Source organism: Bidens hawaiensis, unplaced genomic scaffold (assembly GCF_021521415.1).
Source record: "Bidens hawaiensis isolate Kalapana, Puna unplaced genomic scaffold, B.hawaiensis_p1.1 tig00000237_1, whole genome shotgun sequence".
Taxonomy (NCBI): Eukaryota; Viridiplantae; Streptophyta; class Magnoliopsida; order Asterales; family Asteraceae; genus Bidens; species Bidens hawaiensis.
The window spans coordinates 4,212,177-4,226,310 of NW_027491021.1; the positions used below are offsets into that span (position 1 = coordinate 4,212,177).

At 41.6% G+C, this 14,134-nt stretch overlaps 1 protein-coding gene across 1 annotated transcript; it reads right to left on the reverse strand.

The window, feature by feature from the left end:
- Window positions 1-4,419: 4,419 nt before the first annotated feature.
- LOC143604718 (uncharacterized) lies at window positions 4,420-5,133 on the reverse strand (the record flags this gene model as incomplete). The annotated part of the gene is made up of 1 exon (XM_077081137.1): window positions 4,420-5,133. A coding segment is annotated over one exon (516 nt), but the record flags the coding sequence as incomplete, so codon positions are not given.
- Between the last annotated feature and the right edge of the window lie 9,001 nt (window positions 5,134-14,134).

Sequence of the window (14,134 nt, forward strand, 5' to 3'; positions counted from 1 at the left end):
TGGCAGTTCCAAAAAAACGTACTTCGATATCAAAAAAGCGTATTCGTAAAAATATTTGGAAAAGGAAATGATATGGGGCGTCGTTAAAAGCTTTGTCATTAGGGAAATCTCTTTCTACCGGTAATTCAAAAAAAAATTTTGTACGACAAACAAATAAGTCCTAAAATATCGGAATAATCAGAATGGATTTTACTAAAAAAAAAAAAAAAAAAAAAAAGTCTCAGTAATTTGTTAATATCAAAGTTAATCTAAAATGAACAATTGGTAGTCCCTATTCTAATCAATATGAAATAGACCCTTCATTTTAGAAAAGAATTCTTCTGTTTTCGGAAAAAAGAAGAATCAAGAAAAAAACACAAAATTTGTTCTTTCTTTTTAGTATATTTTCACTCAAATTTTGGTGGTGGGAGTCTTCTTTTCCCCATCGACCTTTACAATTACAAGAATGAAAAATTTTTCTGTTTTTCAGGAAGGCCAGATATAAGATTTTTAGTTCAAATTAATGACGTGTTGAAACTAATTCATTCCGTGTTAAAAATTTTTGAATAACTTTCTGACTTCTTAATTTATTTATTACTTAATTTATATTTATTTATTTCTTAATTTATTTATTATATGTTAATTTATTTACGATATGGATATGTAATGAGTTTTCTATATATCGATATCTCCAATTTTCAGTCCAATCAAAAAAAGAACTTAATTTGTGCACTATTTTGTACAAAAAATGTGTCAATTTAGAGTAATCTAAAATAGACATATTTTCAATGAATTGAAAAAAAAAATTTTTTTCAATTTATGAAATTAGATAAACCATAAAGAATGACAAAAAAAGTAAATAAAATTAAATAAAATGAAACTAATGAACCTTTAAATTGACTTTTGAACTCATTTTTTATCATTTACTAATTGAATCTTTACTAAAAAAACTGATTTGGTTGAATTGACTTGTTCAATCTCGATCTCGATGATTGAATATAAATAGGCTATTATGAGTTCGAGCAAGCCGCTATGGTGAAATCGGTAGACACGCTGCTCTTAGGAAGCAGTGCTAGAGCATCTCGATTCGAGTCCGAGTGGCGGCATGCCATCTTCTAAAAGATATCCAATAGATCCTATAATAAAAAAAATTCCCATTTCTTTTTCTTAATTAATATAGGGGATCCCCCCCGTCCTTTTTCATTTTTATGATATTTTCAACTTTAGAGCATCTATTAACTCATATTTCTTTTTCTATTGTTTCAATTGTAATTACACTTCATTTGATAACCTTATTGGGCAATGAAATAATAAAACCATATGATTCATCAGAAAAGGGGATGATAGCTACTTTTTTATGCCTAACAGGATCATTAATCACTCGTTGGATTTATTCAGGCCATTTCCCCCTAAGTGATTTATATGAATCATTAATTTTTCTTTCATGGAGTTTCTCCCTTATTCATATAGTCCCTTATTTCAAAATAAGAAAAAATGATTTAACCACAATAACTGTTATGTGAAATAGAGTCCCCCTGTTATGTGATGATTTGTCCCGTGTATTATTTCCAACTTTTCAATAATGAGTAGTTTTCAATTACACAAATAAAATAAATAGTTATTCCGGTATCATATGATACAAACCATCCACATTTTATATGAACTAAGAATATCTCACAACATGTATCCTTAGTTATATATATATATATATATATATATATATATATATATATATATATATCCTTATTTCATCATTCTTATATACCCCTATGTAGTACCAATAGTTATTTTTAGTTCAATAACACAGCCTACAAAAGTTATTATTATATTTATTAAAATATAAATACACATATATACATATATTTCATCATTCTTATATACCCCTATGTAATATTACTTCTCGCAAGATCCATCCCATATATATATATATATGTATATATATTAGGAGTTAAATAAGAAGTGGAGTGTGTCTAATAAATGTAAGAAGTAATCTGTGCGTTAGATATGCTGATCTGACGGTGGATATGAAAAGTGTGTTTATTGTGCGGTGTGTTTTATTAGATATAATGGTGAAAACACACTTCATACACTTCTTAGGAAAAATCTAATTCTTATTATAACATTACTCTCTCTCTCTCTCTCTCTATATATATATATATATAAATATATATATATATATATATATATATATATATATTTGTGTGTGTTTAATTGACATTGTCTATTAATTCACCCGTAACGCGCATGATTCGATAACCTAGTACAAAGTATAAGAAGGATTTTGGCCATTGATTTCGATTAAAACAGATAGTTTATGACATAATGACCATTTTCGTCCATGTGGTTTGCTACTTTCGACACTTCAGTCCAAAAGTTGAAATTTTGTCAATTTAGTCCTCATAGTTTTAAATATTAGCCAATTACGTCCCATCCATCTAACGGCATCCAGCTATGCCGTTAGTTTGAGGGTATTTTTGTCTTTCTCCTTTTTATTTTGAGTTAATGGTCATTTTAGTCCATGTGGTTTGATACATTTGCCACTTTAGTCCAAAGTTTGAAAATTTGTCATTTTAATGTTCAATTTAATTCAGTTTTTTTTCTATAACCGTGAAGAGCATAATCCAAGCCCAAAACCATCGAGCAATCTCCAATAAAGGTATGCATTTACTATGTTGACAATACTAATCATACCGCCTCGTATTTAGTTTCTAGACATTTCCTAAACTCTCATCCATTGTAGAATTCAATGGTAAAGTGGTCAAGGTAATTTCCTGAAACCGAATTGTACATAAAAAACTAAAAATTGTTTCTTTGATTAATGTATAATAGTTGATTTCGACCCAGATGCTGATTTTGACCCAGATTTTTGTTACGATATGTTAATCTCTAGACCCTAACTATTATGCATTCATCAAATAAACGATTTTTATTTTTTTCCGTACAATTCAGTTTCAGGGAATTGCTTTGACCACTTTACCATTGAATTCCATCATGGGGGAGAGTTAAGGAACCGTCTAGAAACTAAATGCGAGGGGAGAGGGTATGAATACTGTTGTCGAGAGGGTAAATGCGGACCTGTTTTGGTTGATGCTCGATGGTTTTGGGCTTGGGTTATATGCTCTTCAGGGTTATAGAAAAAAAAACTAAATTAAATTGAAAATTAAACTGATAAATTTTCAGACTTTGGACCGAAGTGGCAAAAATATCAAACCACAGGGATGAAAATGACCATTAACTCAAAATAAAAAGAATAAAGACCAAAATACCCTTAAACTAACGGCATAACTGGATGCCGTTAGACGGATGAGACGTAATTGGTTAATATTTAAAACTATGAAGACTAAATTGACAAAATTTCAAACTTTGAACTGAAGTGGCGAAAATAGCAAACCACAGGGACGAAAATGGCCATTAACTCTAAATGTAAATTTGAAACTAGACCACACACAATTATGACTCTTTTAAGTTCCGTCCACGCTTTTTAAAACGTTGATAACTTTTTAATACGACATTATTCTTTAAAAGAAAACTACACCATAAAATTGAGCATTTTATTTTATGTAATTCAAGTACCGTATTATTATATTTTTATTTTTTATTTTTTGAAAAGAAAATTTGAGTTTTTTCAGAAGAAAAAAACAAAAAAAGAAAACAGATTTGCATACATGCACGATTAATTTTTTCATGCATAATTATTTTTATTCATGCATAAACATTTTTCTTCATTCCTAATTATTTGTTTGTTTTCAAGAGTCGTTATTTTTCTTTATGTATAAATATTTTACTTATGCGTAATTGAATTGAAATACAAAACATAATTATATTTAGTTAAAAACCTTTTTTGAAAGAAGATATAAACAAATATTATAAGAAATTATTTGAAGCTTAATTAGGATTAAAAAAAATTGAGTGACACATCTAATGACTAAATTTAAAAGAGTGAGATCTTAGATCCATGTCTCACTTAAATAAAAAAAAAAATAGAAAGCTAATATATGAGATTTTAACATCCACGATAACTTTCCTCCTGATCATGGAAGGAAGGTTAGTGATATAAATAACCAAAAAAATCTAAAGTATAACTAAACTAATTACACGGATCGTTATGTGGTTTACATGTATTACGGATTTTCAATAAATACAACTTTTCAATTATTTATAGCAAACTAAAATAAATACAACAAATGACCTCATAATGTACGACCCAACCGGTTGAAGTCATGCTCTACAGTCTTCACCAAGCCTATGTTAAGAACACATGAGAACTTAGTTTTTTTTTTAAGTAATAACATACTAACTTATGTTATTACTTAATTAGGTAGCTTAATCCACCACTACGTACCTTACACGTATAGAACGCATTTAAAGTAACATATGCTTTCACTCACATTTGATAGTAGCGCGCACCACATCTTAAGTTATAATGTGCTTATGCAACATCATACGTCAAAGCTTAAATGTTTTCAAAATATAGCAATTCTCGACAATTTTTCAACCAATTTAAATACATCAGAGTAATCACAAATGTAATAACGGTTTTTTTCTTCTTTTTGTGGTCAAGAAATTGGACAAACATACTCAATCATTTTAACACATAAATAATGAGCGATTGCACTCGAAATCTTTACATTTCACAATTCAACATGTCATTGTTTTCCTCTTATTTGAATCTCCAAACAAGAAATCAAGGTTGTAAAGAACAGAAACCATGGTTGAAGTACATAGCAAAACTAGCACCGGCCCAAAATTCCAAAGCATAATGGGAAGCGCCGTATAGAAAATCCGGTTTCCGATCATGCTATGTGTAAAACTCTTCTCTAAAAGCTCTGCTACATACATCCAAGTCACTATAGTTGAATCTTCAGGACAATTGATCAAGTAATTCACTTGGACAACGAATCTAATTGACAACGAATGACACATGAAAGAAGAAAGAAATAGGACAAGTAGTGTCACGTACTTTAGTGCCACCATGTATTGTCCATGAGCCCCATAAATGGCGTTGTTAAGTGGCTTTTTGACGCTATAACTACTGCTAATAACAGCCGCTAAACCGCAACACCAAATTATTGATGTCGTAGCCATCAAGGTTAATCCCATGAGTGTGTTTCGAAATGTCTGGATAGCTAAAATGTGTTTCTTCTCGTTATCCTGTCAAAATGATTGAAGGATATTTAAAAGGACCATAGAATATGAAAATATCCATAAAAGAATCTAGGAGAGTTATCTTCACAATGGTGGATACCCATAACCGGCGACCATGGGCATTGGCACCCATGACAGTCGAGAGTGGTTGCATCCGAACATTATGCCATAACCAAAGGTGATAGCAAATAGATATCATAAATGATAATGGTACCATTACTAGGTCAAGATAGTATTTCTTGAGTTCCATCTATCTCTACATATATCTCGTGTATTCTCGTTGGTATCACAATCAAACAAGTAATACAGTGTCTGCTTAGTGTATGTGTATATATAGCGTTGAAGAAGTAGGTCCCAGCAGAGCCCAGTTGGACCCGCAAGACTCACCTTGAAGAGGGACGTTTGCGCAAGGACCAACTGGTTCCGCAGGACCCACCATGCTCAGAGAAGACCTTACGCGCAGTACGCCAGTTGTTCACGCAGGGAAAGCCTCCCAATGGTGAAGTACCCCGCCTGTCCCCGCAGCTGCGGATACAAGCCATCAGGGAAGGCTACCCGCACTAATAGCAAGGCTACACGCACAAGGCACTAAATAATTCAGTGTCACCTGAAGGAATGAGCAAGGCGGGAATACTCCCGCCCAAATGAGCCAGTCCGTATGCTTCTGGAAGATCTTTTGTACTATACCTGCCAAGGTATGGACAAAATAGACAAGATCTGACCAAAGCAGCCCATGAACCAATCACAGGGTGACAGCTCACCGACAAACAGTACGAGGAGCATGCTCTAGTACTATTTGTCACTATTAGCCGCTGCCTACTCACCAACCCTTGTCGTGGCACGCACATAGCATGCAGTTGGTGGAAAAGGAATAGTACACAGCCGGCCTGGTCACTATCAGCCGCTGCCTACCCACCAACCAGCATGGCACGTGCGTAGCCCGTAGTTGGTAGAACAGGAATATTATACAGCTGGCTGTACCTGCTTGGAAACATACCTTCGGCTATAAATACTCCAACACCTTGGAACGGTATGATGATCTGGTATTTTACCTTCACTAGCTATTTCTCTCAATATACACATATTCAGAGCAATCTAGTCTGATTTTCACGCCGGAGGGTGGTCACAAGGAGGAACCCCCCCCCCCCCTTCTCAGTGACGAGCTCACGGTGTCTGTTTTGCAGGTCATCTGAAGAACATCCTTCTCTGCCGGACCTAACCCTCGTGGGAAACATTATTTAACCCCCAGATTATCCGTAATCTGCCCGGGGTCGATTAGTGTTTCTTCATTGGCGCCATCCGTGCATAAAAGCTAGAACTAATTCAGTTTTTTCAAAACTTCTGAAAAAATGGTTAACGTTACTCCGGTTCCAAGGCCAGTAAGTGACCAAGAAACCCCGGTAACCACAACCCCAGCTACTGGGGGAAACACTGGCGGTTACACAAATTTTACGAACACTACCCCGGTTACCCAAGCCGGGGCAAGTGCAGTAAACAATATTTCACTAGGGTTCACTGATGCCCAGTTGGAGAAACAGACGAGGCTCCCTCGCCAAACACTCGATCAAGTTAAGGCATGGGCCGAAGCACGTAAGAAGGAATTCCAAGCTGAGTTGGATGAACGCTTGCGTTCACTCCAACAGGCTAACGAATTCGGGAGCACTCGACAACAGCTCAACATGAACAGTGAGTGCGAGTACTCGGACGATGATCGGGAGGAATCCGACACTGACGCGAACCCTCGCCTTAGGGCGAAAGGGAAGCGTAAAGAAACGGACTTCCAACCAAGAAGGAATTTCGGAGAAACCTTCAAACCAAGGAACGCGGGGGGAAACCCACGCGACTTCTCCAAAACCTTTAGACCAACTGCTGCAAATGCGGGAACATCCAAGTTTGCAAGGGACATTGCGGAAGCAATCGCCCCGAGAAGTGCCAAACAGATGTCCAACATCGGCACTTATGATGGTCTATCCGACCCAGACGATCACTTGAACAGATTCATAGCGGGGGCAACCGTCAGTAACTGGACGGAACCCACGTGGTGTTATATGTTCCAAATGACGCTGGTTGGAGCAGCCAGGGCGTTGTTTGATCGTTTACCGGTCCACCACATCTATGATTGGGCGGACTTTCAACACAAGTTCAGCCAACACTTCAGTCAACAGAGGAAATATACTGAAGAGCAGTGGACGATCCTCAACTGCGTGAGAGAGGAAGATGAATCTTTACTAGACTTCATCACTCGTTTCAACTCCAAAAAGCTGAGTCTGGGCAACATAAGTGAAGATCTTGTTCGCGCCGCTTTCATCCAGGGCGCCGAATACCCAGAGCTTATCCGCACGTTGACGGGTAAGGACGGCATGCCATCCACATGGGATGCCATCATGACGGCGGCCAAGCGCTTTGCCGAGACGGAGAAGCAACTGGGTAGGGATCTTCCCCAGAATACACATCTCTACACGCAGAGGACCAGAGAAAACAATGTTCGGATTGCCCGGCAGAACAAAAAGAGGAAGCTAGGTATTTGGCAGTCAAGGGTAAACTTTGACACCTCATCCAGCTCTCGCCCTCTTGTTGGCGGAAGGGATAACACGCACCCTTCAAGCCGAAAACACCGGTGGACGCCACTCACCAAAAGCGTCACGGAGATATTTGCCACTGAAAAACTCCCATGGCCAAAAGCTCCAATGATCCGGCAACGACCTAATGCGGATCAGAGCAAATTCTGTGACTTCCACGGGACAAAGGGTCACAGTACAGAGGAGTGTACATCCTTGAAGGATATTGTTGAAACATTCGTCAAGGATGGAAGACTTGCACACCTTGTGGCATCAATCAAGAATGGAGAAAGGAATGATAACCAGTATAAAGGCAATGGACGAAAGCCCGTTGACATCAGCATCCACATGGTTCATGGCAACATCAAAGGAAGAAAAAGACGAACGACAGAACCATGCGAATGGAAGGAAGCTGAGGTGCGCTTCCCGCGAGTGCCAGGAGGACCCAGCAAGGAAGGCCCTATCGTCATCAAAAGCCAGCTGGGGCATTACATAACTTCCCGCACTCTTGCTGACAACGGCGCCTCGTCAACGGTTATGTACAGGCAGTTCTTCGACAAGCTAGACGACGAAGACAAAGAACGCCTAGAAACGGTTTACGCCTCAATGGAAGGGTTCGACGGCAGCACAAACACCCCCCTGGGTATCCTATCTTTCCCCGTCATTCTCACGGACGGAAAATACTCCCGCACAGAAGACGTGGACTTCGTCGTAATGAGGAAGCCACATCACACATACGACATTCTCTTCGGGAGAGACGGGATGGCAAGATTCAACGTCGTGGTATCTTCAGTCCACGGCATGATGGGATGGCCAACTGCTGAGGGTGTAGCGATGATCACCGGTATCCCCCAGGTATGCATCGCATCCGTCTCATCTAAACCCAAACCAAAGATGGCTAAACCAACCATTACCGAACCAGAAAAATGGGCTCTCAATGGCAGATACCCTGACCAGGCTATTACAATTGGCCCAACAATCGCTGATCCTACGCGCACCTTACTCAAACGCTTACTACAGAGAAACGCTGACATCTTCGCGTGGACACCAGCTGACATGATTGGTGTACCTCGAAGTAAAGCAGAGCATAAGCTCAAGTGTGACCCGGCTTTTACGCCAGTCATACAAAAGCGCAGAGTAATGGGGGCGAAACAGGCTAACGCGTGTAGAACCCAAGTCAAGGAACTCCTTGACGCGGGCATCGTACGCGTTAGTAGATATCAAACATGGGTTGCAAATCCCGTTATGGTACCGAAGGCTAACAAACAATGGCGCATGTGTATAGATTTCAAAGATTTAAACAAAGCATGCCCCAAAGATTGTTACCCGTTACCCGAAATTGACCTCAAAGTGGATTCATTAGCACCGTTTCGCCTTAAATGCTTCCTTGACGCATATAAGGGGTACCATCAAATCCACATGGCTGTAGATGATCAGGACAAAACCGCATTTCGGACGCCCGATGGCACATTTTGTTATCAAATGATGCCATTCGGACTTAAGAATGCAGGGTCCACATACCAACGCCTGATGGACAAAGAGTTTCACGCCCAAATTGGGAGAAACTTGGAAGTCTACATGGATGATTTGGTCATCAAAAGCCCTGAGCCAGAAGCGATGTTGAAAGACATCGAAGAAACTTTCAACACGCTCAGAAAGATAAACATGAAGCTCAACCCGAGCAAGTGTTCCTTTGGGATGGAAGAAGGGAAGTTCTTGGGAGTCATTGTTACTAAAGATGGCTTCAGAGCGAACCCTGAAAAGGTCGAAGCCATTATCAAAATGGAATCACCTACTACCATCAAGCAAGCTCAGACACTGAATGGACGCCTAGTCGCACTTAACCGCTTTTTGTCAAACCATGCGGATAGGTCGTTCCCATTCGTGTCAACATTGAGAAACTGTTTAAAGAAAACGCACTTCCGCTGGACACCAGAAGCGGAAGCAGCTTTTCAGGAAATTCGGTCACGCTTGATCGAACTCCCAACGCTCACAGCACCAGAAGCGGGGGAGGAATTAATCATATACCTTTCTGCCACAGATAGAGCAACCGGGGCAGTCCTGCTAGTAGAGCGGAAAGGTATCCAGATGCCTATTTACTATGTTAGCCGTGTCCAAACAGACGTAGAAACCCGGTACTCTACCTTGGAAAAACTAGTCTTAGCACTTGTACAGGCTTCACGCAGGCTAAGACGATATTTCCATGGTCACCCAATCACCATTCTCACCAACTTCAAACTCGCAAACGTTCTAGGCAAACCCGAATTATCGGGACGTCTAGCCAAATGGGCAATTGAGTTGGGGGAATATGCGATAAAGTACAAGCCCTGACCAGCTATGAAAGGCCAGGTCCTGGCCGACTTTATTGCAGAAGTCCCCGCTTCGCGAGAGAAAGAGTGCCAGGAGGAGGCTCAACCCTCCCCAGCACAGGACATCAATGATGTCTGGCGACTCTACACTGATGGAGCAGCCAGCAACGAGGGTTCAGGCGCAGGGTTGAAATTAACCAACCCAGCAGGCCAAGAATACACTTACGCTATTCGACTGGATTTTCCAAGTACGAATAACGAAGCCGAGTATGAAGCATTCTTGGCGGGGCTAAGAATTGCGCGTAAAATGGGAGTGAAAAACTTGGAAGCCCACGTGGATTCCATGTTAGTAGCCAACCAAATAAACGGAACGTACACGGCCGTGAACGACACAATGGCCCTGTACGTCGCACAAGAAAAAACCCTTATGCGCGATTTTAATGGTTGTAAAGTCATACACGTCAAGCGTAGCGAAAACAAATCTGCGGATGCGTTAAGCAAGCTTGCATCATTAGCCTTCACCCATTTGGGAAAGGACATCCGCATTGAACTCCTTGAAGCACCATCAGTCCCGCACAAGGAAATTTGTGTCATCCAAACCGGTACAGAAACGTGGATGACACCAATAATAAATTACCTTGCAGCGGGTATACTACCAGAGTCAAAAACACAGGCAAGAAAAATACGTTGTAAAGCATTAAACTATCAACTCATCGATGACATCCTTTACAGACGTAACTTTCTTAGCCCACTCTTAAGATGCGTGGACAACCAAGATGCTGACTACCTCCTAAGAGAAGTACACGAAGGCATCTGTGGAGTACACGCAGGTCCACGCGCTGTTGTAGCTAAGCTAAACAACGCGGGATACTTTTGGCCGGGGATGCATACGGATGCGCTGGCATACATCAGAAAGTGTAGGTCTTGCCAGCTCTACGCACCCAACACGCATTGCCCGACGAATGAACTTGTTCCAGTCACCTCTTCATGGCCATTTCAGAAGTGGGCCATCGATGTGACAGGCCCATTTCCTACAGCAGCAGTAAACGTTCAGTTCCTAGTGGTAGCCATCGACTACTTCACCAAGTGGATAGAAACAAAACCCTTAGCCCAAACAACCGCAAAACGTATTAAAAAATTTATTTGGGTATTTATTATTTGTCGTTTTGGACTTCCACAGACTTTGGTGAGTGATAACGGCACCAACTTTGCTGACAAGAAGCTACAAAAGTGGCTGGAAGAACTTCAAATCACCCACACCTTTACCTCAGTGGCACACCCGCAAGGTAACAGTGAGGTGGAAAGAGCAAATAAAAGTATCGTCGAAGGCATAAAGAAAAGACTCCTGGAACACAGATCCGGCTGGGTAGACGAAGTTCCACACGTCCTTTGGGCAAACAGAACGCTGAAAAAGGCCAGTACGGTAGAAACCCCGTTCAGCCTCACTAATGGCACTGAAGCCATGGTCCCAGTCGAAATTGGTTTGCCCTCACCAAGGGTCTTGATTCAGCCAGAAGACAATGATGCTGAAAGACGGTTAGACCTTATGCTAACCGAGGAACGCAGAGACTTAGCCGCAGCGCGTGAAGAAAACTACAAGCGACAAATGCAAAAGTACTACAACACGCGGGTAAAACTCTGCAACTTCAATGTAGGAGACTACATATTGCGTAACAACGAGGCTTCAAACCAAGAGCGCCCAGGAAAACTGGCACCGGTCTGGGAAGGACCGTACATTATCAAAGAAGTTTTAGGAAAATGCGCATACCGGCTCGAAAGGCTCGATGGCACTCCTATCCCAAGAACATGGAACGGAGCTCAATTACGCAAATGTTACATGTAGATCAATTCCAAACTTGTAAAGAAAAGGCCTAGAGCCACTTCTAATGGAAATGATTCTCCTTTCACATTGTGTTGATAGCCTTACCTTTATACTTATGAACTTCCCACGCTGATATGCCGGTATTCACCGCATAAATATGGGAAGAAGTAAGTCGTTGCGTGTGGAAGGCGGCAAAACCTGCATAAACACATAAAACGGTAAAAATTTATAAGGAAAACCTTCACGCATGTCAGCTATAGGTGAAGTTTGGTCATCCCAATAAATGAAAGTGACGGTCCTACCTGCACAATCATGATAGAGGAAACTGAACATTGACCTATTGGCAACCGCGCGTCGAAAGGTTAACTTATTCAAAACACTTAGAAAATTTCAAAGGAAAATATGAGGAAAACTTCCACGCAGGTCAGATATAGGTAAAGTTTAGCCATCCTACTAAGTGAAAGTGACGGTCTTATCCGCACAATCACGAAAGAGGAAGCAAAACTTTAACTTATTATCTGCCACGTTGAAAAGTTAACTTATCTAAGTACTAAAGAAATTGCTAAGTTAAAACAAAATATGAGCGAAATAAACAAGGCAAGGCATTAACAAATAATTTTTATTCCATCAACATTCAAACATTACAAGAATTGCTGGGTACATACCCGCATACAAGATTAGAAGTCTACAAACATAAAAATCTACTCTAATGGTGGAAAGGGATCTAAAGTATCAAGCTTCAGGACCACTCCCACTTGGACCCGCACCATCAGTAGAGTGTGGCGGTTCAAGGAAAGCTTTGAGGATAGCTAGCCCATCATCAGCAGCAGCAATCTCGTTTACCTTCTCCACCACCGGATGCGGGAAGGCGGCATACTGATTCACTGCTTGGTCATACGCAGCTTCAGTATCCACATTGTAAAGAGGGAAGTTAGAAGGCGGAATGCCTTGTTCAACAAACCCTAGACCAAGCAGGAAGCCAGCCTTTTCCCCATCCTCATGAGAAGCGTTGAGGGCTGCGCTCATCGCATCGTCATATGATGTGTTCGTGAACACCCGATGCACAACCTAAAAAACAGAAGTATATCAAAAACTCTTCAAAGTGTAAGGAAAAGCGTAAAGAAATTGTGAAACTGCGCATACCTGCGACAACGCTTCTCGAAGAAGCCATTCCTTGGTAACCAGAGTCTCCTGGAGGGCAGCTTGAGCTTCATTACGGGCGCGTTCGGCTTCGTTCTTCGTAAGGTTGGCAAGCAACACATCTTTGGCTGCAGCCTCTTCAACGCCCTTTAGCTTACGCTCAGTGTGGTCAAGCACCCCCCTCTGGTCCAAGATCTCTTGGAGCTTCTTGGCATCTTCCATGGCCAAGGCATCATGAGCCTGCTGGAGCCTCTCTAATTTGGCTTTAAGTTCCTCATTCTCAATGCGTAGAGGCTCAGCAGCAGCTTCAGCCTTGGTGGCCCTCTCGGTTGCGTTCCGTGCAGTTTCCTTAGCCAACCGAAGCTGTTCATTAACAGCTTGGGCGGCCTTGGAACGGGCCTCGAGACGAGCCTGAACGTCAACCTCAAGGGCCTTGAAGGCCTTCTCCTTTTCCGCAGCAACGGCGGAAAGCTTCGCATTCTCCTCCCGGATAGCCCGCGCCTGAGCCACTTCAAGGCTACGCGCCGTCTTTAACTTGTCATTTTCACGACAAAGTAGCTCGACGCGCGGCTGCGTCCGGGCGAGGAGAATTCGGAGCTCGTTGGACAGCCTACCTTCCTGGTAGCTGGCCATGGCCTCCCCCAGCGCACCGCTTGGGGCGGCGTGACGCGCCCATTCGACGCAATCCTCAGCAGTACGGAGGGTCGTTCCCCGGCGGATCTTCCACCGAGGAGCGTACACGTCGTTGGAATCACAAACTGCAATAAAACAAAAAACAGTTAAGAGAGAAATGATGAAAGGGATATAGGCCAAAATAACCCTACGCACCTGTAGGGTCGACAACTGGCCGATAGCCACCAAACCCATCACCTGAACCTAAGGTATATCCATCCAAAAGGTCAAGGAGGCAGGGATTGGCTAGACGCCCAACCCCAAACGTACCTGAAGGACTGGCCGTAGTCGCAGGCGCCGGAGGAGGCATGGTGGAGGCTGCCGCGGTGGAAACCAACGGAGGTGAACTCACCGGAGGTGAACTCACAACCGTGGCTGCGGCTGCGGAAGAACCCGCAAGAGAAATCACCGCCGGCTCAGTGATGGATTCTGTGAAAATGGCACTGACAGCCGGCGGGGATAAGGTTACAACTGGAACAGTTGGCTCAACGGGATGAGCAACTGAACCA